The sequence below is a fragment of the Miniopterus natalensis genome, chromosome 16 (genome assembly GCF_054644295.1).
Source record: "Miniopterus natalensis isolate mMinNat1 chromosome 16, mMinNat1.hap1, whole genome shotgun sequence".
Classification (NCBI taxonomy): domain Eukaryota; kingdom Metazoa; phylum Chordata; class Mammalia; order Chiroptera; family Miniopteridae; genus Miniopterus; species Miniopterus natalensis.
In genome coordinates, this window is record NC_142096.1 from 41104325 (window position 1) to 41130887 (window position 26563).

The 26563-nt window shown below is 49.9% G+C and overlaps 1 protein-coding gene across 2 annotated transcripts in view; it reads right to left on the reverse strand.

Moving 5' to 3' along the window:
• The window catches only part of FAM135B (family with sequence similarity 135 member B), a 107750-nt gene extending 88406 nt beyond the window's left edge, over positions 1–19344 (reverse strand). For both annotated transcript variants that reach the window (XM_016207791.2, XM_087825207.1), the window contains exon 1: positions 19268–19344. In XM_016207791.2, coding sequence (XP_016063277.2) covers positions 19268–19344 — 77 coding nt within the window. The remainder of the gene's footprint in view (positions 1–19267) is intronic.
• Positions 19345–26563: the final 7219 nt, after the last annotated feature.

Here is a 26563-nt window from a genome sequence, read left to right on the forward strand (position 1 = left end):
GATTTCCTCCTCATGACAAACCTGAGACAGGAGTGATTATCCCCATGTTAACAATCTGCAAACTGTGACTCAGAGAGTTAGGCAATGTGGCTAAAACCGAGCTCTTGTTTAGGGAGGCAGGACCCGGTGCTTTAAACTTTATAGCTCTCCCCAACCCCCCCAGCACACCTGCACCACCAAAAGCTCACTCCCTCATTCTGATCACTAATATACTGCCCTGTGTTTTTTCAAAGGGCAGGGGAAAGGGGGATACCTGCAATTATGTCAACATTAAACATTTTTAATAAAAAACACCACTGTGAGAGTGTGAATGCTGCCTCTTATTTCTTTTGTATTCCTTCAGGACGAGTAAGAAAAGAGCTCTTACCACTGTACTAAGGAGAGAACAGGAAAAAAATCTAACAAATATTTGCTCTCCGTTGATTATAGAAATCTCCGTCATTCCCGCTGCCGGGGGGGACAGGCCATGCCCTGTTCTTCTCTGTGTTTCCAGCGACCAACACAGTGCTGGCACATTTTGGCATGGAACCAACCAGTGCCAGAGGGATGAATGAGTGAATGAGTGAATGATCCACTAACAGATTCCTTCAACAGACCGCAGGTTATGCAATCCAACCCCACACGACAACTGTGAGTCACTCAGAACCCACAGACAATTTTTATAAACCAACAATGCTAGAAATAATGTTCTATAATGGGAACACAGAGCTCTGGGACATTTCATCATAACCACTTTCACATCAAGTGCGCTATAAAACAAGCGGCCCAACCCGGGGACATCTGACATGACCTAAACTACGAATCGCTGGGTTTGTGAAAAGGTAAAAACGGAGGCTGAAGTCAGAGCGCTGGGAGCCAAAGCCAAGTGGGCAAACTTAACAACTTCCCTTCTCTGAGCCCCTTTCTTCAGGGGTGATGACACCTTTGCCAGCCTCACAGAACTGTCATGACAGGTGGACAGGTGGACAGGACAGTGCATGGCAGCCCCCCTACTTCATTAGAGATAAAATATCATTATTATTACCTAAGGCGTGTGTGAAACAGGCATCCTCCCCATCCAGGGTCCCAATCTTTCCTCCAGCCTCGCAGATGGGAGAAGCTGGGACAGGGTGAGGGTCTGGGTGGATGGTGTGGGAGATGCCTGCGGCACATCGGACTTGACAATACGAAAGGGCAGACACAACAGGCGACGCTATGACATGGGTGTGCGCCCCGGTGGGGAAGAGTTCTCTTTCTTTGAGTCTCCTGAGGCAACATAGCGTAGTGGTGAAGGGTGTGGACTCTGAGACTCTGCCCATGTGACCCCGCTTGACTAAGGACCAACCTGATCCTGGGGTGAAACTCTAGTCTAGTAGGGAAGCTGGGGATGTCCTGCCAGTAGGAGAGGTCTTGGTATTCAAAGAAATCAGAAGAATCAGAAAATGACCAATATATTTTTACTGTACACTCATAGACAGATTCATCTGTTCTGACATTATCCACCCACCATGACAAGACTAAAAACATTTTGTTAAATTGTATTTGCCTCTATAGAAGGTATTTTTTCAAGAGAAGGCCGCACCTTCTTGAAATTCTTTAGTTTTATAAAACTTGTTTGGATATTTTGATGTGGTCAGGACATGATGACAATAATCATTCAGGTTCCACGATGTTCACGGGAGGACCCTCCTCCCTTTACCGCTGTCTCCTGTTCATCTAGCGCAGCTGGTGTGGCTCACACTCCGAACTGTTCGCTCAAAAGCCATAATCCCCTCCTCCTTCCTTACAAAGGACAAAGATTTTGTCAAGTAATGTGCCCACCCAGAAATGCTCGTCTCCCCCTCCCGCACCCGGCAGAACCGAGAGTTAGCGCATCGGAACCGTGCGCAACCGCGAGCAGAGCCATTGCCCTGCGAGCGGTGCTACCCCGCCAGGCAGGAGTGTGGCGCGTACACACGTTTTTCTTCTGCTGGTTCATGCCCTTTGACTTCAAGTTGGTAGCTTGAACTTGGCCACGGTGGGAGGATTCACATCATGAAAATCAACGAATGCTACAATTCTTTTCCTGAGCCAGTTTTACACGTCTCAGTCCTCTCCCCTCATGGCCACCATTACCCCATTCTTTTAACCACAAGAAATATGAAAACTGAACAGAGGAGACACGTGGGCGCTTTGGAATCATTCTAAGAAAGTCACTGTTGGGTGGGACTCAGAGGGTCGAGCCTTCAGGAATATATATTTTATTTCTCAGAGGCACTCATTACTAAAGCTACACTAATTAGGCTGCTGGGGTCATTCTCCTGTGACTTGGAGGGAGAACGGCTTTACAAGATGCGTGCCCTTTTCATGCAGACGTGGAAGTCTGAGCAGAATGTCCATGACTCTCCTCCATCCCCCCTCTTTCAAAACCCCAGACACAACTAGAGCGGCAGGCGCCAAGGAAAAACGCTGCTTTGTGTGACAACTGAAGACTCCTGAAATTCTCCAGCTTCGGCTCCTTCACTTGCCAGTGGGGACCAGGTACTTTCTAGAGGTGATATGAGGAGAAATGAACGTGTTTCAGTAAGTGATGGGTGTTGTTAACACTGCTGTTATTCTTACATATCGACCCCAAGTTGTTGATAGACACAGGTACTGATTCATATGAACAGCTTCTTAAGGACTCGAACCAGCAACCAAGGGGCCTCATTGGAGATGCTCTATGCAAAAATCAAGGTTGCTGAGCTGCTGGGACTCCATGAAGAGCTCCCTCCTTGCATCTGGCTCTGCTGCGTTTTGTTCACACTGCCTGGACCTGTCATTCCTGTCAAGTGAGTCAACCCAGATGGGCTTTCTAACCCGCAGGAGCGGCCCTGTGTCCATGCTGCTCCCAGGAAAGCTGCTGATGCTGGCCTCTTTGTCACCCAGAAAAGTGCCATTTGCAGGTGAAATGAAGGGTCCTTCTTGAGAGCCAGAATGGAACCTACAACAGGTGGCAGCTTGGGCCCCTTCTGATTTGGGGGGGATCTGATTTTCCTTGCTTACGTGTTGCCTGATTAAATGAGGCTGAGTGGAAGCGGCTTTCAAGCTTCTCGCACAGCTTGAAATGACACAGGTAATTTAGAACCTCAGACCAGAAAATCCGCTGTGCAGCATCACAGTGGAATGGGGTCTCTGCAGACAAACATTTCTAATTGGCAAGACTGGACCCAGCCACCAGTTCCAGTAGTCAGAGGCTGGGGACAGGCTGGGGAAGCAAACATGACTCACAGGTCTTTCATGCAGAGGGGACAAAGGCACGGCGTGAGCACGGGAGGGAGCCCAGAGCTGTGACTTCGTTCCAGACAGGCGGGTGTTAATTACTGGATCTGCTGCTTACAGGTGGTCTGTGGCTCCAGGAGCTATTTTGCCTCTCTGAGTATTGATTTTCTCATCTTAAAAATCAATCATCGTGATGGCAATTGGCTGTGGCACATGGGAGCCCTGGCACAGCCCACGAGATGCTGTAAGCATCATGTCGGGTAAGGCCATCCCTGGGCTTTTTCTCATCCATATGTTGCTAACGGGAAGTTGACGAAAAGGGAGAGGAAGATCCCAAAGGCCACCAAGATAGTTGGCTCAGTCCCTGCTGGACACAAGACTGCTACTTCAGACTCATGTCCAATCCACCGGAACAATATGTTTGGAAACAAGAATTAATTCTTGGATATGTATTGATATTAAGTGAGAAGAAAAGACCTTCTACCAATAGATGGATAAGTTATCTGACCGTTACTTTCAGATAGTTCATCATTAACTATAACAACCACAACATCGGGGTAAGAATAAAGTCACCAGTTTTTACAGGTCGATTGGGTCAGGCCCGCACGAGGAGTTCTACATGCAGTGTCACATGCTACCGGCAGAATATTCCTGAAAGATGGTCCTTGTCTCCTGCTCTACTCCCAAGAGGCACCCGAAGCTCCAAAACAGAAGTATCTCGCTCACAGACAGGGCTCGTGAGAAGAATCGGGACAGAAGCTCATGGCTATGAAACTAGACAGATACCAAGACAGTGTCCACGTCGGGGTCAGCTCACACCCCCAGCCCGCAGCGAGCGTGCCCGCGGAACAGCGGAGACTCGCCCGACAGCATGGGGGGCCCAGGCACAGAAGCGGGGCCAGCGGCAGGAATGGAAAGGCCACCGCAAGCTTTCTGTCGGCTTCGTTCATGTTCTCGCTGCTTCCTTAGAGTCAAGTGTGAATCGACTGACCTTGGGTACAAGGCACCAAGCCTGGGGCCGAGGGCACAGAGGTGAGGGGTTAAACAGCTCCCGCCCTCGAGGAGCTTACAGTCTGGCAGAGAAGGAGAGAGCCAAGTTCACAAATAATCAGAATCCCAAGGAGGCCCTCAGGGTTCCCCACAAGATGAAACAAAGGGCAAGGTCAGCTCAGAGTGTGAAGATGTTACCTTAAGCAGGAGGCAGGGGTACAATCAAGGCAGAAGTGAATTAAAACTAGTCCCTGCTCTGGCCTGTGTGCTCAGTGGTTAGAGCATCGGTCCACACACTGAAGGGTTCTGGGTTTGATTCCCAGTCAGGGGCATGAACTTGGGTTGCAGATGGGCGCATTAGGGTGTCAACCAATCAATGTGTCTCTCACATCAATGTTTCTCTCCCCCCCACTTCGCCTTCTGCTCTCTCTAAAAATCAATGGAAAAATATCTTTACGTGAGAATTATCAAAATAACAATAACAAAAGACTGGTCCCTAAAGATAGCAGAATGTACATGAGAGACTCCACCTGTCAAGAAACAGGGGTGAGAACCAAGAGTTCAAGGCCAGTGAAGACAGTGGCTGATAGAAGAAAGCAACATTTCTGATGTCGCCCTCTTTCAGCAGAGCCCTATTTTAACGCGGGTCTCAGGGGAAGGAGGCCGGGACTGTGTTCAGTGGATCTATGCTCCCTAGCGAATCCCAATGTGCTTCTCCGGGATCAGAGTGCAGGCTCTGACCCAGAGCGCAGCAGAGACCCCGCTAGACAGGTGCTCGGTCATGGGAGTCTGTGCACGCTGGATGTTGCTCTGCGCGCGTTCACCTGCCTCACCGAGGGCTTGGCCCGCTTTCCAGGCCTAAATCAGTGCTGAGGAAACATGCCATCTTGGCTCACCCCAGAAGAATGGGTAGGTCTGGCCATGCTCAGGAAGACGAAACAGCATTTAAGGCAATAGAACAGTTTGAGAAAATGCAGAGGAGAGTGAGAGCATGTATGGGGACAGAGGGGACCTGAGTTTGGCTAGAATCTGCTATTGTATAAACAGATGGCCTGAGCTACCCTCCACCAGAGGATGTGAGTGGCTAAAGGCATCAACTGTGAAATGGACCGAATTTGGGTTAAATCTCAGGTTCATCACCCCTAGCTATGAGACCTTAGGAAAGCTACTTAACCTCTCTGAGCTACCATTTCCTCCTTTGTAACATGCAGATTAACAGTTAGACCCAACTCACAGTGTTGAGTGAGGGTCACATAAAGAAAGTTTAACAGAGCACAAAATAAGTGTCCAATAATCATCAGCTGGATTAGTATAATTATTACCATTATTATTCTAATAAAGAAAGTCTTCGTGGAAGGCGTTGTGCTACACTGGGAGGGTATGATCTTTGGAGTCAAACCTGGTTGGATCCCAGCTCTGTCACCTGCCAAGTGAGTGACATTAGGAAAAGCACTTCTGGTGCAGTTTGGGGCAATGTCAATCTGGCAGACAGCATCCCACCTCTCTGGGCCTCAGTTTATTCATTTGTCAAAGAGAGATAACAGCACCCGTGTGGTAGGCCTGTTGTGAGGAATAAATGGGACAGTACAGCAACGGCGCCTGCATATTATATGTACTCAGAAAATACAAGACGCTTCAAGCATCATTTTGGATGACGCCACCTTCTACCCTGCCTCCTTTCTAAAAATAACACCACCTAGAATGAGCCATATTTCATGCATGGGCTATGATGACAGGTGACATAGGCCGCTGAACCCTGCATAAAACAACAGCAGCAACATGTAGATGGATGACTGATATGCAGACAGAGATACATAGATAGATGATAGATAAGCGCACTTGTCAACTGTCCTCTCAGAGAAAGAATCCCTGACCAATTTCCAGCCCCTTCCGTCAGAGTGGATCTCTTTTGAAAGACACTGTTACCACCATGGTTAATGCCCCTCCTTGGCTCTCTTTCTCCTAATTGCCTTCTGGTATGAAAACTACCAGGAGCTTGAAGCCATTCCGGAGATTTCAAGGCATTCTCTCATCTATATAAAATTTCCATCCCCTCATCAATCAGATTTTCATTTCCCCAGAACTGTTCGGACAGAACAGCACAGAAGTCCCTCTACTCCGTTTCACTGCGAGACGTGCTCGGCCATTACAGTGAGGGGGCCCTTAAACCCAGGCATCATTATAGGAGGCAAGTGTGGTTGCAGGGCTGCCCTGGGTCAGACAGGCTTGGGGACTCAGTGGGGCCCTGGCAGGTGGGCTGTGAGGCTCAAAGGAGGCCGTGACCTGAGGAACTCAGACCCCTGCCTGGCAGAGCTGCGGGCCTGCGGCCACAGCTGTCAACATTGACGCAAACACTAATATCAGAGCTGGGTCAGCAGGTGCAACAGACAGATGACACGGTCTAGATGCTAAGTGACTTGAACAGGAGGAAGCAAGGAGAAGGTTCCCAAATGTTTAAAGGGGGATGCAGAGGCTGCTTCGTAAAGCTTATGGGAAGGAACCCAGGGAAGAAGCTTGAATGTGAGCATGTCCATCACGTAGCACGCAGCCTGCTCTGTGACAGATAGCCTGCTTGGCCTCTCCAGGCTCTCTCTCTCTTTCTCTTTCCCTCCCTCTCTCTCTCACACACGCACAGACACACACACACAGAGGCACGCACATACTTCTCTGTCTATAAAGCCAGGTCATCTGTTCTTGTTTCTGCAGCCAGACACTCGCTGCTCATTTTTACTACCAGTTGCTTTTTCTTACATTTCTCCCTCAACCTATAATCACAGTGCCATGAGTTCAAAGCCTGGGCTGCTGGTCGATGTGATTTGGGGCAATGTCAGTCTCTGGTGGGTGGCACCCCACCACTTCCCTGTGTCCTCAGTGTCCTTGAGGACTGGGCAAAGCCAACTCCCAGCCAACATTTGCAATGGCCGAGCCTGGGAAGCCCCAACTTCTCTGAATCACAGGTCCACCGCAGGAGCAAGAGAACACTCAGGACATGAGCAGTCTCACCCACATGCTCCTGTTCACGGGCACTGCCCTTCACAAATAAGATCAGAACTAGGAGCCACCAAGGATTGACTCCTGCCACACAGCACTGCTCAGTCCAGGGGACAGCTTTGCTCTAGGCTTCAGGGAAGCCCCTAAGTATGGTGATCTTCATCTTATTAATGAAGGAAATTGGCCCACAGAGGCTCAGCGCCTTTCCCAAGCCTCTGCCACAGTTAATGACCAGAGCTGGGATTCAGCAGCTCTGTCCACCCCCAAAGCCCACACTCTGGTCACCTCCCAGCCCACTGTTTCCAAGCAGAACTTATATTCTGAGAGCTCCGAGGTTCAGGTCATTGGTCACCCTGAGAGGGAGCTGTCAGCCACTCTCAATACATCCGTCATTTTATTCCCATGTTCTTGGCACACAGTAGGTGCCAGAAAAAGTTTTCTGACTTAAAGCAGAGTCTCAAAACCATGAAGTGCCAAGTAATGAATGACGTCCACCTTCAATCTCTAATGCATTATTTGGAAACAGAAATTGACGTCGCCTCCACTGGTGTGCCTGTTGTCACCTGACTCGGGCGTACGAGGGATTGACTGAGGGTCTTCAGGGCATTTGAATCAATAATGTACAAACCCAAATAGCTCATTTTATTACTTAAGTTTACAAGGAAGAAAATAGCTCTACAATCTTCAGGATGACAGAAAAGAGTTTTATTTCTTTTTAAAAGCAAGTCTAAAAGTAGGTTATCTCAGGTTACAGATGAGAAAAAAGGCTCAGAGAGGTTGACTGGCTCCCCCAAGGTTACAGAGCAAAGAAACAGTGGAGCTGGGATTTAGAACCCAGGCCTGTGGGCCTCTGAGCCACATAGCCCTGTGCTACAGGAAGGTCTTCCAAAACTGAGCTCGTCCCCATCACACCACATCAAAGGAGCCTGGAAAGAAAAATATCTGCCCTTGAGGGGCTCTGTGAAGGGTCCATGGTCCCATTCCAGGTCGGCCTCACTCCCAAACTAATGCTCCTCCTGGGCAGCCATGCCGCTCTCTTTCCAAGACCCACACCCTGGGCCGCTCCCCAAACAGCTCACAGCCTCACTGGGGAGTCAAGAATTCAGGAAGTCCGGACACAGGTCCCTTTGTCACATGACTTGACAAGGGCGTTAGTCCACAATGAGCTTGAGAAAAACATGCTCAGCTCAAACTTCCTGGCTGCATTGCCCAGTCCTGGTGCCAGAGGGAGGCTGGGCACCTTTGCTCCCCCTGCTCCAGTCTGGGCTCTTACTTCCCCTCGATGTGTCAAATCTGACACCTGGTAGTGTGTGACAAACCTGAACACGCTCAGCCCGGCAAATTAAGCCTCAACTATGGTCCTACAAGGCATAAATTAGAGGACTCAGGACCATTTGGCTTCTGTGTTGTGAGGGGACCAGGCATGGGCAAGGCTGGCATCAGGGGGATCAGACAGGGAAGATCATTGTGCAATTCCAGATGGGACATGGTGCGGGCTTAAACCAGGGTATTAGCAATCAGGGTGAGAAATGTCATATGCTGGATGTGTTTTGAAGGTAGAGCTGGTAGGGTTTCCAGCTGACGCGGATATGAGGTGTGAGACAGGAGTTAAGAATCACCCTAAGATGTTGACCACAACAACCAGATGGAGTTGCCATGAACAGAGCTGGGCGCTGATGGAGAGGTTTGGGAGGGTGGCAGACAGATGCTGAATGCGGACACACTGCGCTGAAGGACGCCTTTAGATGACAAGGTGACCATGTATAGTCGGACGCCTCCCAGGCAAGTCCGAAGTTTGGAAGAGCAGCTGAGCTGATGACACCAGTTGGAAAGCCGGGGGCACGTAGATGGCATTTAAACCATGGAACTAGGTGACCTAGGGAGTGAGTGTAGATAGATAAACATTGCCAGTTTTATTGGTTAAAGCCTGAAATATTGAATGGGATGCATTTTAATAAAAGGCAGGGTTACTTTGCCTTAAATATCAAGAGCCATGCCCAGTCTTCCACTGCGGTGTATTCCTCGTCTCAGTAAATACAGCTCAGCCAGTGGACCCGGGGTCCTCCTGGGGCCCAGGTTCCCCTCCGTCTCATCACCCTTCCCTCTCCCTCCCTGTCTCCGAACACTTGAGACTAAAGGTTGGCCTCAGGTGGGGTAGCCCGAGGCAGGGGGAACCCACCACGTGTCCGTGCCTGCGCCAGCCCTCACTGTTCAATCTGTGTTCTCAGCACCTGCACGAAAGTGATGAGGCCTTCCCGGCTACAAACAACGTGCACGAGGACTCTGTCCTCACTGCTTCTAAGGGTCCTGTAGCTCACTAAGCCACGAAGGCAGAAACCAGTGATGGGGCTGAGCTTTACACGGGCCTCAGACACGACTGCTCCACAGGATTTGAACTGCAATGGGAAACGTCTCTGTCACGCTGCTCACAAATTCTCCAGCATCACTACCCGGTTCAGGTGGGTCGCCTCGCCAAACTCAAATATGTGCCTGCGACCATCTGACAATCTCCTCGCTTCAGCCAAATGATCTTCTCATCCAAATCTGCTCCCCCCTTAAAGCCCCCCACCCCACCCCACCCCGGTGCGCCAGCCCAGGGTAAGTTCAGACTCCTCGCTCCCTGCCCCAGGAGCCTGCTCTGTCTCCCTCCCGTTCCGGCAGCAGCAGCTCTGACAGTGGATCAGAAGGTGGCTGGCCATGTTTTTTTTGCCTAGTAATCCCCCTCTTCAGGTAGCCTGTCCTGACGACTCAGGTGAGGGGAGGGCCTCCCTGCTGTCCCTCAGCACCTGTCCGCGCCCGGGTCTCCTTCCTGACATCACTTTCTTGGCTCATCTCTGTCGCCCGTGGTATGCGGAGAACAGCCTGAGTTGGTGGCTCTGTCTTCTCACTATTCTGCCCAGGATCCTAGGACAGAGCCGACGAGAGCGAGCTCACCATCTCCGGGATGCGTGCATTAGCGAGTCTATTAATAAGTGAATGAAGCGACAGATGGCCGTCTGTTTCACAGGGGCGGAGTGTACGGGACTCCAGGAAAGGGACAGCGCACGTTGTCCCCAGGGGAGGAAGATGTTAGAGGAGCTTTAGTGGGTGAGTAAAGGGGGGCGCTGGTTCATCTCAGGGGTTCTATTTAGAGAAAGAACTTGTCAAAGAGGTGTGAACGCAGGGTGGCAAAAGGTTACAGTTGTGAGTACGCAAAGCAGTTTATTCTTGTATTATTACTTACTAATTTTTGCATTATTTCCCATATGAACAACTGTAAACCTACTCTTGCCCCACCCTGTATATTTGGTTGAGAAAGTGCCTCCAGGTTGGCTGGGAAGGTTCAGTTCTTAGCACATCACCAGCCTTCACTCAGGAAGAGACCCAGGTGCCGGGGGGCCAAGAACTGGTCTGGAAGGGTTTTCCCTGGAGTGGTGCTCCGTCGTGGTGTCGTCAGTGGAAGTGCGCAGTGTTTAAGGAGGGAGGACAGGCATCCCAACATCTGAAACCCTCCTCTGCCCCAAGGGAAACAAAACCCACCTGATGGGGTACAGGGAGAGCCTGTGGACTCCACGTCCAGGTGCCCCCAAAAGAACTCCCATCTGGCCACTCCAAGAACATGCAAACCTGAGCCAGACGCTGAGCCCCGTGGGCCTCTGCTTCCTCGAGGGTTCAGGGATAATTCTATGTTCCTTGCAGAATTATAAGAGGTTATTTATAATAATACAGATTCTTAGAATTTGTTTTCTCCAGTGAAACTCTGGTTGACTCTAATGGGTTGAAACAGACAATTTAAGAGCTGGTTTCATCAAGGGAAACTAAAAAGATTTTTCTCGTCTGGCCGGGTGTGGCTCGGTGGTTGAGCGTTGACCTGGGATCCAGGTGATCAGGGTTCGATTCCCGGTTAGGGCACATGCCCGGGTTGTGGGCTAGGCAGCTGATCAATGACTCTCATCATTGATGTTTCTATCTCTCTCTCCCTCTCCTTTCCTCTCTCTGAAATCAATAAAAATATACTATAAAAAAAAAAATTTTCTCGAAGAAAGTGCAGAATTTCAGCCATGTGGGGAACATAAGGGCTGGTGGAAGCAAAGCCCTGCCCACCCGAGGAAGAGCAGAGGGCCAGCCTGCCGGGGGGGCCGCCCTCTCCCAGGCGCGCCCAGATGCCCCACCTGCGCGCCGTGTCCGGGACCCACGGGGACCCGCAGGCCACGCGCGGGCTCCATGGGAGACACTCAGAGTTTCACTGTTCACAAAAGCTCCTCTCACTCAAAAGATGGGGCCCTACCGCCTGAGGCCATGAAGAGCCTTGTCAGGCGCCGCTCCTCTGAGCTGTCCCGTGGGGAGGCCCGGGCCCGGCAGGGGTGCTGCAGAGAGGGGCAGGCGAGGCTTTAGGACGAAGGTAATTCCCCGCTCCCCTGGCCACAGGGAAAGTGCTCCGTCCAACGGTATTAATCTCCGTCAGAACTATGAGGGAGTTAGAGGCAGGACAAGCAGCTCAATTTAGTCATTTTCAGGGTGTTTTGTTTATGCTATTATGGGAGAAATGTTTCCTCATTAATCAAGAAAAAAATGTCATGACAACTTCTAAATAATGAAATGCATGTTAATGTGTTTTTAAAAAATGAAACAAGTAATATGTCTAGTAATAGAGCACTGGTTAAATTATGACACCCTATAATGGAATTCTTCATAGCTATTTAACATATTATAAAGAATATACAGGGTTATGGAAAATGTTCAGAACATGGAAAGAAAAAAATAGAGAACAAACTGGTATATTACATTTTTGTAATGGAAAACACGTGTGCATAAGAAATAATGTTTGTCCAGTGAACGAGAGAGAAAGAGAGAGAAGGTTCTGACTCAAAAGTATTATATGTGTTGTGGAAAATTTATAAACAGGCACATGTGTGCAATTGAAATTTTAAAATGAGGAGATTTGATAAAGTACTTTTAAATTGCTCTTGAGCAATATTTGGCAACAGATGGAAACAAAACAAGAGCAGTGAAGGACTCACCCTCTTCCATCTTCTACTCTGACTCAAGACCCATTCAAAGAACCTTCTAGAAAAGAAACATCTGCAGTTAGTGTATCTCTATCTCACTAGTGTCCCTAAAGCAGTTACTTCTTTGGAAATGTATCATGGACGTGCAAGTTGCTAAGAGAATAGATCTTAAATGCTCGCACCACACCGACAGGGGCCCCGATGGTAGCTGTGCGGCCGTGATAACTAACCGTGGTGTAACCTCTCACAACGCGTGCGTCTATCATGCCATCGCATCGTACACCTTCAACTCGCACAATGTCACATGCGAATTATATCTCAATAAAGCTAGAACACAAAACACACAAAAACAACACAGAACTTCCCCCACCTCCGAGGCCAGTGAGAAAGAGCATGGAGTCCAGCAGGCCTTCCAGTGGCAAGGAGGCCCCCCGGGTGTTAGCAGCGGTGAGTATAAGGCACCTGCTCAAATCTAAGGAGACACAGCCTTGGTGGCGGTCAGAGGGTAGGCAGGCTATGGGGGCTGCGACCGTCTGGCCAGCAGTGCAACCCCCAGACCCACTGAGCCAGGGGCTTGACAAATGTGACTCGTGCCTTCTTATAAGGGCCTGCAGGACAGGTGAAGAAACTGAGATGGGAGAAGGTCAGTAACTTGCCCGCAGCACCCGGCCAGTAACAGGAGAAACGGAATTAGAGCCAAGGTCTGTCTCTTAGGGGACAGGCCTGTGTCTGCGCTTCCCACCGCCCTCATGACCGCACGTCGGCCCTTTCGCTCTCCTCGAGAGGCCCGAGCGAGGACCATGTGGCGGGCAGACCTGAAGGGAGCATGCGACCGAGGCCTTTGCTCTGCTTTGATGCCCCCGGGAGCTCACCACAGGCACTTGCATCTCTGCAGGGCACATTCAGCCCCTGCCAGGCTCTTTCCCCTACAGACCTGCTGAGCTTGTCCTCAGCCAGGGGTTAAGAGGATCAAAGGCTTAACACAGCAGCGGGCTCGGAAAGTCACATTCAAACGTAAAGAAAGAAAAGAATGGGTCAGGGTCATTGTTATCAAGACTATGGACTCGCTAGAAAATAATCCAGGATGCCCACTTCTATAAGCACTCTCCATAGAAACAATGATGATAGTGCCCTTTAATGGGGAGGGAAAGATCACCTTTTTATGAAAATAATAATTACAGAATTTGAGAGAAAGAACGCCTCTTAGAAATTACTGAGCCAACCTCTACCCTTGTGCTGAATGGAAATGCAGGTGGTGACCGTCCTAAGTCAGGCTGATTTCAACAGAAACAAAGAGAACTATTTGGAAACTCATGGGACTGACTTGGTGAATTAGATCCATGGCTTCGGGTGTGAAAGTCGTGCCCACTGACCATTCATGGGGGTTTGATTGAGGGGGGCAGGACACTGTCTTTGCAAAGGGGTCCCTGTCAGGGCCTTGGCACTGCTGGCCTTGTAGGTCACCTCCATGCAAAGCTGAACCTTCAGTGTGGCTCCTGGCTGTCTCCAATTCCTGCTCCCTTTCAAAAGTGGGGATGGGTGGAAAGGATCTAAGCATATTTAATTTAAAAAGTGGGGGGAAAAAGGAGTGTTTCTGACAGAACCAGGCTTAATCAATTAATTGATCTCTGTTGAGCCAAAATAATTGTATTTCTGAGTCTATTAAGGTCCATCAGAGCTGGTTAGCTAATTTCACAGGGAGCTGCTGTCCCCAGATGTTAGCCCATGATGGGGAACATCAAGGCATAAACATGACGGCATTTTCTTCCAGGAATCACTTGACGTACAACTCAACTGTTTTCCCCTGGTAGAGAAAAGGTGGTTGAGTTTGTTCAAAGAGGATTTCAATCCTCACATTTCTATGAGCATTTGGCCTTTCCTATTAGATCTGAGTACACTGATTATAGGGCCTTCTGCACTCGTATTCTGTGGACAAGACCGAATTTATCCTTAATATCACCTGACACCTCTGAGCAGTCTTCTGAGTGATGCTGTAGAGACAGGAGATGAATTGGAACCTTAGATGAAAAACTTCACTCAGAAAGGAAAATCAGTTTGATCTAGAGCCTCCTCTGAATTAAGATTGAAAATGAAATTTAAATTCATTTTCAAGGACAAATCTTAGTTCCCTTTGAGCTAACAATGTTAGAAATGAAGGCACATTGTCATAAATAGGTATAAATGGTTATGAACAGAGATGATTTACAAACCTCCACATAATGGGCTTTATCATTAGCTGTAACTTACGCATTTCCTTGTGAGAAAATTATTGTAAATGGGATAAGATCCTCCCTCTGCTTTCTGACTCCAGAAGCCATGCCGGAAAGCCAGCCCGGTGTCTGCGGTGCTGAGCAGAGAGAAGGCATGTGCAGAAGGAGTTAAGACCCACTTTCCCTGGAGAAGAGGAGCTGTCACAATCCCACTGGGAAAGGGCAGGTCTGGTCACTGACTTGGCCATAATCACAGGTCTAACAAAGCCAGGCTGGGGTGATGCTCCAGTCCTCAGCTCCGTCCACTCCCATCCGTATACTTTGCCTCTCTTTGGTCTGCCAGGTGGGCTCTGTTTCCTGGTATCACTGAGATATTCTGCTCTGTCCCTGTTTCCTAGGTCCTCTGTCTGGCCAACTCCCACCCATCAAGTGACAAGTGACAGCTCTCATGTTGTCTCCTCCCAGGACACCTTTTCTGACTCTGCCCACAGATTAGGTTCCCCCCATTCTGTTTCTCTTCATAGTATCCCAAACCCATCCTTGTTACAGAGCGCATTGCACTCCACGGTTCTTTTCTATGGAGGTATCTGTCCTTTATTAGCTGGCAAAGACTTTAAGGGCAGCTTGTCTTCTGTCAACATGGTTATAAAGCCGAACATAATATATTGGTGTTGATAGTAATGGAGGCGTGGCTGGATGACAGAATCAACGTAGAAGATACGCTTTAGAAAGAGAGAAAGGAGGGACTCATAAAAACTGGACTGAATAGAGTAAGTAAATATCGATATGCAGGAATGGTGTGGAGAGGAGTTTATATTGCAGCTGGACTCTGCACAGAGTATGCTTTTTACAGTAGCTATTAAGAGAAGGAGGGACAAGAATGGTCTGAGCACAGACAATAAGGTGGAAGAAGTTGAAGGGCTAACCACTCAGGCTTTGAGGACTGGGCTGAGGCGTGAAAGCAGTAGTGACAATTTAGATAGCATCTACTACACATCAGGCCCCGTGCCAGCTATTCTGTATCCATTAATTAATGTAATTAATGTCCTAACCCCATGAGGGAGACTTTGTCATCACCATTTTACAGGTGATAAAATGGTGGCTCCCAATGTTTTAAAGATATGTCCTCACATTCTCAGAGTTTGTAAGTGGCAGGCCCTGACCTCCGAGTCAGGTCTGAGCCCCCTGCCAGGCTCCCCAGTGCCTCCCTGCCCTGCCTGTTGTCAGGATGAGCTGGCTGCCAGGCACAGGGGTGACAGTTCATGATGCTTGTTGACAGAGAAGAGATGCTTTGCCTCTAGGAATCTGCCTCAGTCAACACAGACCTTGGGTAAATGCAGGTGGACTGTTTGTTCAAAGCGAACATCAACGAGAGGTAGCATGCAATCTGGGACTAAAGAGACCATCCACAAATGTAAATGTGCCAGAAGCAAGGAACTCAGATCAGGCAAATTCCTGGGCAAAATTCTGGGTTCTGTGTCCACATGGTTCAGACACATCATCTCACAACAAATCAAGTGGAAGCATCTGCTGGCCAGACTAGGTAACAACGAGCTGGGTCACCTGGGTGGAGGTACAAGGGGGCGAGTCTCATCAGCTGGAGCAACCAGCAGGCATCTGGACGACCACAGTCACGCTCAGCCTGAGGAAGGGTACTCCCCTTATTTTGCAACCTTCGATTCTAACTTCTACCACCCAAGGACCCTATGGGGCACATGTTTAATCATATATCTTCATGACCCCAAAATGGGCCAGCTTGCCCAGACCCACCTTCCTCTGTTCAATGCCATCAGCAGATCACCCATTTTCTTTCCCTCAGACCCCCCCTCAACCGCTAGTCTTGGACTGCAGCCTTCATTCCCCACGGAGCGCTTACTGGGCAAAGTAATTACCTTTCATCGTAAGCATAGCTCCTGAGGGACTCAGAGCAGAAAAATCCTTAGCACTTAGGCATCAGGGATCATGCCATCCAGAACTCCCCTGGCAGATGCAGACTCCTGCCTGGCACCGTGCCCAGCCTGTCCACAGCTCCCTGTCCGAGGACCCAGGGGCCTGGAGTCTACTAACCTCACGGTCTTATTGTAGACGGGGGCCTACAGATCCTAGAACTCACTCCTTCCCCCAGAGAGGGAACTGCCTTCATCCAAAGGATGTCCTGGCCTATTTAAGGACACAGGTGCTATGAATCCCACCCTCAGGCATGTTTGATCATAAGAATATACCCTCATCCACATTAAAATAATGTCCCTAAATGTCCACACTCCTTGACATCATGAAATGTTGGCACTGAGAGCTACAAGACACTTATGAGAATCCTCCTTGTTCTGCTGATGGACCAGCGGTCACCAACGGTTAATAATTTGCACGTCCCCAATAAACACTTTTGGGCATGCAACCCCAATATATGTATATTTATTTGTAAATCATGTGCACACATCATTCTATTCATATACAATATGCACTAGAAACATGAGACAAGGTCTTTGAAAAGATAAAAAATGAAATAATTCATATTTTTAAATTTAACTATTTTATGTTTTAATGAAATGCACAACCTTTTTGTTCATGTATATCTATGAGAGATTCAAAGTTTTGGCTTTAATTTAGCTTAATTCAATATTAGATTTTAGCGGAGAGCCTGGCTAAGTCAGATGCCTCCCTACACCACATAGATCTAAAAAGAACATCACTGTAGTCTTGTGAATAAGTCATGACTCTCATACTTTTCTTTCAGCCTCCTTTACCCGCTGCACAGGCGTCTCTCGGGTTCCGGATGAGCCAGGTGGAATGTCTTGCGGGTGACGATCTCATACCACCCTGGCCAATACCTGGAGGCCCAGGTTAGGATGAGTGGGTTATGAACAATTATGGTTAAACCCATCTATCAATCTTTAAAAATAAGTTCAAGTGTCTCAGTCTGCCTATTTTTGGATCTGAGGAACTTGTCCCACATCTCAGCGTGTGCCATCAGCAGGCTTGGACAAGGGCGTGCAAGCGGGGCTCTGCCACTCCCGGTGTTGGCTGTCCTTTCATCAGTAACAGAAGCTTCGATTCAGGATGATCTCCTTACAGCATGTGTTTTTAAGCCAATTGCTTGGCATTGTTAAAACGAGAAAACAGTTGATAGATGGACATAACTGCACTATATTGCAATCTGAGGGTGATTCCGTCAACTTATTTGAGCAGTGGGCCACCTGCTCTGATTTTGACGCCTGAGTTACTGAGTGGAACTCCTGACTGTGAACCATATGGACACGACAAGGCCTCCAGGGTCAGTCTGGATTATAATTATTAATGAAGCTTGTTTTCTCTGTTATTTTGGGTTAAAACATTGGCGTGAATTGAAAGTTTAATATTTTCTTCCCACATTCTGATGGATACGCTGTGCACCCCCAGGGAGAGAGACCCACTTCAAAGACCAACCTTACGTAGCGTATGGGAGGCTGGGAGCGCAGATTTCCGAACCAGCTCTCCGAAACCCTAAGTGGCAGATTAGAAAATCATGCGCTGATTCTCTCTTCCATCAAGAGGTGGTGTCCGTTTCCTGCCCTGAGTCCAGCCTGTTTAGTACTTGCTTCAGCCCGTAGAAGGCAGTGGAAACGACTCCACGCAGGCTGTGAGGCCAGACTACAGGAGGCCTCGCCCGTTTCCGCGGCTGCTCTCAGGACCCCGCTGCGGGTAAAGAGCCAGCTGGCAGCTGGAGGACGGCAGGCCGCAGAGGGGAGAACCCCGGCCTCTCAGCAGAGAGCCCCCGGCCCCATGCCGCCCAGCGGACATCACCCACCCCATCCAGCTGGGCAGAATCGCCGGGCTGAGCCCAGCTCGAACTGCCTACGCTCAGAATCATGAGCTCAACCCAAAGGTGCTGCTTTCAGCCTCTGAGGTTTAGAGTCATTTGTTACGCAGCAAAAACCAACCGACAGCCATGTGTTGTTCAGCTCTGTTCATATGCGCGCATCACACATCGGTTTCTGAGAACCGGGTTCCCTGGTCTGAGCGTGGGGGCGGGTGGAGTCGCGTGAGGACGAGACTGGCCTGCACTTAGACGCTGTGCTGTCTGCAGCCCAACCGCGCCGCTGCTGTTGCTTGCAAGGGCCCTGAGGGCTAAGTCCAGCATGAGGACCTACTGACCTCCGCGTGGAAAACGCCACATTCAGACGATGCCCTCAGAAACTGGCCGCATCTCTATTCAGTTAGGAATTTCAGGACGACGCTGGAATTCTCTGCGTCTGAGGGAGCCAGGCACAGGTTCTGTGATGTGAGCTTTGGAAAGATGCCCCGACGAGCACTGAGCATACAAACACTTTTTATCTGAATTGCACAAGCTTCACCTCCAGTGAACTCGCTTTCCTTTAACAGGGACTGACCGGTCTAGTGGAGAGACCAAGCGCAAAGAGAGAAGGCAGAAGAAGTGCAGGGGGAGGAGAGAAATTAGCATTTTCTACTCTCTCAATATATGGTTTACTTTTATTTTTATCCTCTCTGGAGGATAATTGTTCCCATTGTTTTTCAGAGAAGGAGAGAGAGAGAGAGGGAGAAACACCGATTGGTTGCCTCCTCCACGCACCCCAACTGGGGCTGGGGATCAAGCCTGCAACTGAGGTGCGTGCCCTTGACCGGGATCGAACCCGAGACCCTTCAGTCAGCAGGCCAACGCTCTAACCACTGACCCAAACTGGCCAGGGCATGGTTTACTTTTAAATGCACTAAAGGTTTGGATTTTCCACTTGGCAGGAAAAATAATGACAATCCTTTTTTCATTCATCTTAAATGTCCTATAACCTGTCCTCACTCCCTCCACCGCCTCCACCCCTGCCAGGAGCAAGACAGACTCATACACACACAAGCCACAGACAGACACGTACTCACCCCCTGTGAAAGAGGTCCACATTGTGAAACTTATGGAGCTCTACAGAAAACTCAACTGTTCCTTGTACTTCAGACATGATCTTTTCGGTTCATTACCTGAAAAACAAGACAGAAATGAACAGCTTGAGATCACATCAGCCAAACACAGAGAGCCTGAGCTTCCAGAGCAGGAAACCAAGCGGCGCTAGCCTAGGGGTGAGAGCCTGGCGGATGGGACCATGGTGGGTCCCCTGGACGCCATCACCCGGCACTCCTTTTATAGGGAAAGGCAGAAAGGTGAAACGACTTGCTTACTGCCACACAGCTCGCACCTGGGAGGACCAGGGTTCCGACCCAGGTATCCTAATTGTAAAACGGGGCGCCTCTGGGGCCTCTCCCTCTCTGCCAGTACCGCGGAGGCCACGGCATCCTAGCTATGAGCACCTGCTCCATGGCCAGCGGAGCAAACGGAGCCCTTCCACTGTCTCCCTGTGTGACCCTGAGCAAGTCACTTACTTTCTCCCATTCTCAGTTTCTAATGTAACATGAAGACTGCAAACAGCACATAACTCTAACAGGTGATGTGAATACTATGTAAATTTGCTGCATAGAGCACTTTGCACAGCTCCTGACATGCAGTAAATACTCAATAAATGGCATATACCATTAATAGTGATTAATAATAATTGAGAATACATTTTATCACTGTTAGTATAAACACAGTCTAAGGACTTAGGGCCTAGAGAGGCAGGCACAAGTGTGTGGGTGCTGTCCCCAAGCAGATGCTGAACCTGACTCAACAGGGTGCTAATTTTCCACTCCTGGAGGCCATACGGCCACTAACAACAGGGCTGCTGGGAAAGAAGGGAGGAAACAAAATTAAAGTGGCCCAAGTCTGGGATGAGAAACAAACTGAGAGAAAGACTCAAGACTAAATGCCCAAGGATATGAAATCATCTGGATACCGGGATTTGGAGGAAGGCAAAGAAATGGACTTTTATTGAGCACCTATGAGTGTGGGGAAAATGCGCTGGGGACAGAAGTAAGTGCTCGCATGGCAAGTGGGCAACCACTCACCAGCAGTGGCAGTTATTGTGTTTATTTCTGCCTTCCACAGTGCCGGCAGGGATTCAAAAGGCCCCTCCTGGGTTCCAGATCCAAAGCATTAGGTCTCCACCCTTATTTTGGAGTTTCTGGGGTTCCAAAGGCCTGGACTCCATGTCTATGAATATTGAGGAATTATTTGTACTTTTCATTGCAATATTTCTAAAATGTTTAATCAGTTGTTTACATTTTCTAAAGTGTTTTAGAACATTTTCAATTGTCTCAGGAAATTTGTTAAAAATCTTAAGAACAATTTTGGGGAAATTCCACAATCCCAATCCTTCATTAGATACTGTTTGGCACCCAATCCTCTTACAAACATGTTTTCCTTTAAAATGTAGATTTTCTTTTTACAACATCAGTCTTCAAAGTATGTGGCCTTGGAAAGGTGAAATAGAAAGAAGTGCATTGGCCTTCGTATGCATCCATGTTACTTTAGGAAAAGGGCACGCAGATTCCACATGCTCAAGGGGTTACAGATCAAAGAGTGACAGCAGGGTGGGTGGGGAGGTCCAGGAAAGGACCTTCAGAGCAGAAGAGCGAGGACGGGGCGGGCCACAGAGCATCGCTAGCAAGTCCACCTGGCCCAGGGCACCAGCCGCCAGCATGCACTGCCTGCCCCAGGTCTGGGGGAAGCAGCAGAGATCCTCTCAGGGCTCCTGGAGCTGCCTTCTCCCCACTCCAGCCCAGGCCACTGAGTCCAGGTGGTCATTCTAATGAGGCAGGTAACCCCAGTTTTCTGCCTAATTACTGCATGGAGAATCTTCTCTGCGTTCAAGGAAAACGTTCTCATTGCGATGAAAGCTACCATTTCTTCAATAGAGGAGGGAGGGCAGCCCAAGAGCAGGCTTCTCTCTGCTGTGAGAATATCTCATTGGCATTAGAGTCGCCACCCTGGGCTCCCCTCTGGATGAGGCCACGCACAAGCCACACAACAATGCTGAGCCTCAGTGTTTACATCCAGAATATGAGCCCAGGCTGCCTTCTCAGGGCATTTGCTGAGGATCAAACATTGAGCATCTCCTGGAGGTGCTCATGGCTTCAACTCACTGGGATCAAGCCCACAGAGCTTATCAGTGCACCAGAGATACACAGACAACTGAGCCACTGTCCTGGGGCTATAAGAAGACACAGATCAGAAAGAAGAGTCAGGTCACAACTGTGAGCCATGGGGACCAGAGCCACCACAGAAGGATGCACAAAGGCAAGAATGTCCCAGATGCTGAGTCCTCAGATGGAAACTGAAAGAGCTCAAGAAGATGACCCCATGTTCCCCAATAGTCCCCAGCCTATGAATCTCACACTATCTCATTTAAAGTTCTGCACTCATTAAGATGTTTCAAGAGCATTCTGTTTACAGAATGGCAGTCCAACCAGCTCAAGTCACATGAAGACATCAGCAGGCTGAGCATCGGTGGTTCTTTCTTTAACCCTTTGAGATGATCAGATTATGCAGGTAATAACACCTCATATGCCCACATGTAACGATGCAGTGGGCCCTGCAGTTGCCTCCCCACCCTCATCACACAGATGAGAAATATGAGGCCCAGAGAGGGAAGTGGGCTGCCCCCGTCACAGAGCAATAGCCCTCAGGATCCCATCTCCCCATCTCTGGTCCAGTGACTTTTGCCTTGCCGGTGGTCGAAGCTTTCATACCCATAGTCTCATCTGATCATCAAAGGTGCCCCACCAGGTGAAAAGAACAGGAAATGACAGTCACTGATATCTTCACGGTAATGCGATATGGAAGGAAGTGATGTAGCCAGGATTCATAAGGATCTCTAACTCCAGACCTCACAAGAGGCTTGGGGATCACACAGTTCAGGCCCTCCACACTGGGGCTGAGGAAGCGGGACATCTATATGGCTTTGGGTGGTCTCAGAGTCACAGAGCCATCTGACAGAAGAGCTCCTACTGGACCTCGGGTATCCTGTCCTTAGACTTTGCACAAATATACCCATGTCTGCTGCAGAGGCAGCCATGCTGATGCATGAGAGCCAGGCGGGTGAGATGCCAGCCTTGCTGGCCACCTTCTCTCACCACGTCAGCCCACCCAGCAGAGCCCTCCAGATGGCCTTGTCCGAGTGCTCCCCTCCTCTACACACATCCACCCGATGGCCCACCTGGCACTTCCCTGGTACAGTGCAGCTCCCCCAGGAAGCCCTCCCTGAATGGTCCTGCCAGCACCCTCCCTGCACAAGCCCCACCCCTGGGTGCATCCCCAAGCAGCCCTGACCATATTATGTCTTGGAAGCAGGCTAGCCCTGAGTTGAACAACATGGCAAGGAAGCCTATGCAGTAACTCTGTGGGGTGGACAAGAGAAAGAATGAAAGAACAAACCACCGCAGGAGAAAGGCGCGTAGGAATGAATGACTCAGTCACTCTCCTATCCCAGCAGATGGAAAGCTGGCTGAGCGCTGGAACTGCCCTGCTCAGGCCGGGAGACTGAAATAACTGCGCTGCTCTTACTTCAGTGCCAGCCTGAGCTCCGCTTGCCTTCTGTGCCTGTGGAGGTGAAGGAATGTGGAGGCATCCATCACGCCTGAGGGGACCCCCCGGGGCCCTTGCATCTGGGCCCTGCGGTAACCGATGGCAGCTGCGCCGCAGAGGAGAGCGCCGTTTGTCCTGCCTGCAGCCTGATGTGAACAGGGGGGGAGTGAAGTCAAGCCACCCGGCTGCCGCTGAGTGAGTCAGGGCTGGCCTTTCCCATGCGCTATCCGTTGGTGCCACGGCCAGGTGCTTTATGGTGCAATTGAACTGGCATCTGTCATTAGCTTCCCAAGTGTGACAATGACTCAGCCTGCATCTGAGGCCCCACACGGACAACCCAAAAGGTCTCCGAGCGCCCACTGCCTACCTTCTCCCCCAGGTGTGGGCTGCCTACCTCCCAGCACCCTCAAGGCCAGGATAGAAAGCCCAGTGGGGACAAGAGAGGGAGGGCCACACAAGGGCCTGAGGCAATGCTGGAGCCTCAGAGCCGAGAGGAAAGTGAGCATCCATTCCTCTGGGCTCCTCATTGTTCCTCAGTTCTGAGGTCTGCGTGAGGCCTGCGGCCCAGGTCTTCCATGTCCCCCAGTGGCTCTCTCTAAAGACTGCCCCAGAGCTGGTCCTCACCATTCCTCCTGGTCTCAGCTCAAGGTCGTTTCCACAAGCCTTTTACCTCCTCTCAATTCCTGTCCAGTGCATCACCCGCTTTTAATAATTTTGGACCATAAGCCACCCAAAGGAATTCTTGCTTAATTTCTGTCTCCCTCCTAGATTACCACGAGGAGGGCAGGCTCCCACCTGCACCTGGAGCCATGTCCCAGGGGTTAGCAAATGTTGGGCCCACAGACAAAGCTCCACATATAACTGCTCAATAAACTAAAGGTGACCACCGAGCTGAGTCCTGGGGAAAGTACAGGTTTAGGAGGTGAGGGTTGACATAAGTTACAGGGACAGGAAGGCCGCGGGGAGGGCCATAACTTTTGGAACCACATTAAACTGGATACTTCATCCTTTTGTTTCATTTAATCTTCAAAACCCCAGCTAACAGAACGTCATAGAAATGCCCGAGATTTTGTGGGAGGAAATGATGCTAATGGAGGCAGTGCAGCTCCCTAAGGCCACACAGCTAAGAAGTGACCGATGGCCGTAGCAACACAGACTGCGCTGAGTCCCAGCCAGCGAGGGGAGAGGGAGGGCGGGCTCCTGGGAAACCGGCCAGGGCTGTGCTGGGGACTTGGGGGTGCAAGGCTCGGAGGGAAGGCCCAGCAGGCAACGGCTGCGCACGCCCTGGCAGGGTTACGGACTGGTGGCCACCTGCAAGTGTAACGTACAACAAATTTGAAGAAGAAAACTTTGGACTGGCTGGAATATTAATCTTTACAGCATGACAATGAACAACCTATTTGGGGGCATGAATTAATCAGGAGTTCATGCTTTTTAATTTTTAAAAACAATCTTCCCTCCAGAAATGTCTCAGCAATGGCTGCCCAGATCATCTCCATGGTCAAAATGAGACCCCTGGCTCATTGGATCATTCAACAAATATTAATATTAACTACAGGCCCGGTTTGTGTCAGCAGTCACACTGGGTATTAAGGAGACATGAATGGACAAGACAGGAGTTCGACAAAGGGAAACGAGACAACAGGCAACTATTATACAGGACAGTAAGTGCTACAGGGGACGCCGCAGGAAGCCTGCCACAGGGCCATGGAGGCGGCCCAAGTGTTTCCTCACCTGAGTGGTAGCCGGAGATGGAGATGGGTGATGCCCTACAGGACCCACGCCCCCTGAAGGCTGAGCACCTGTGAAATGCGATGACCAGGCAAACTTGCCAGCCACGCACCTAACATGTTCAACCATGTGCAAGGTGTTATTTGACATTTGGGAATTAAAGTGGTAAATAGTTGACATAAACAGCTGCACAGATGAGTGGAGGGAGCTGGCTGGGTGGGGAGCGGGGAGGGGAGAGGGGAGAGCAGAACCAGGCTTTAAGGGGCCACGCCTGAGCTGGGCCAGGCCTCACAGGGTCTGTTCCTCTATCCCTCCAGCCTCACAGCCCCCGACTCCCAGCACTGCACGGACCCAGGAGGCTCAGGCCCCTCATGCTCTGTGGTCAGGGACAAGGGAGTCCCTAGAATAGAGCCGGAAAGGAAGGATGGATGGATGGGTGGGTGGATGGGTAGACAGACAGATAGATACAGATGGGTGATAGATGGATAGGTAGATGGATAGCCAGGCAGACAGGCAGTTGGCTGGATAGATAGGAGGGCGGGAGAGAGACATGCAGTCTTAGACGTGTCCATGCCCCACCTCACCTCCCTCCCTCTTCTCTTTTGCTGCCCTGGCCCCCTGCCCCACAGATGGAGGACAGAGACCAAAAGGATGAAGCTGCCAAGACACCAGCCCCTGAAAGGGCCACTGAGGCTACACCTGGGTCAGGCCCTCGAGCTGCTGCCAGGGAGAGCGCTCCTGTTTCCCAGAGCCCCGCAGCTGCCAGGCCCAGGGCCGCTCCCCAGACCAGGATCCGCTTAATCCTGTTATACACACACACACATGCTATACATGCACACATACTACACACACACATACATATACACGCATATACACACTTCACTATATATATACACACATGCATACACACATACAACTGTGATACTGGATACTTCATCATTTTATTTCATTTAATCTTCCAAGTCCAACCTAACACATCATTATATATGTATATATGTGTATATATCTCACATTATATATACATTATATCACACACGTACACACACACACATACATGTGTGCATGTGTGTGTGTCTATGTGAGAGAGAGAGACAGACAGAGAGGGGGCACACTGTAATATGCGAGCGGGCAGGGGCAGGGGAAAGAGAAGGGGAGGAAGGTGGCAGCAGCCTTCCCCCTGTCCTCATGCAGAGCCCACAGCACTCTAGGGCAGAGCAGAAGCAGAGCCAAGGGCAGGGACTGTCACCAAGGACCATGGGCCTCTGCCCTGCAGAGATTTGCATTTCTCAGTGAGGAAGGATCACCCCCGAGCGACTTTCTAAGGACCCACACTCTCCAGTGGGGGTCACACAGCTAAAGAAGCAGCAAGACCCTGATTATATCCCAGGCAGTCTGGCCGCGGCCCCAGCTCCTCACCACTCAGCTGCTATTTCCCCACAGGCGCTGCCCAGGGCTGGGGCTGTCTACCTGTGTTCACCTGTCTACCTGTGTCCACCTGTCCACCTGTGTCCACCTGCATTCACCTGTCAACCTGTATCCACCTGTCCACCTGTGTTCACCTGTGTTCACCTGTGTCCACCTGTGTTCACTTGTCCACCTGTGTTCACCTGTCCACCTGTCCACAGGCCCTGGCCCCAGCTCCGAAGGCAGCACAGGGTAGTGGCAAAGAGGACTGAATACTAAGGATTAACATATGGAAATATCTCTCATAGCGAATGTCACACATTCAAATGAGGTTTGGAATTTTACCATCTCATTTAAATAAATGTTGGCTTTTCCTGTCTCTGCAAACTGTTCTTTCCTCTTCTGGCCCCTGGCCCAGGAGCCCCTCCCACCCAAATCTAGCTTCTCCTCCCATCTTATACCTCAGGGCTTGCTTCAGGGAACTCTCTAGGCCAGAAGACTCAGTAGCACTTTGCTATGTGTGAAGACATTAGCTAATTAGAGTAATTCTCACTAAAGTGTGAATGAAGGCAACAGTTGGAGGGGAG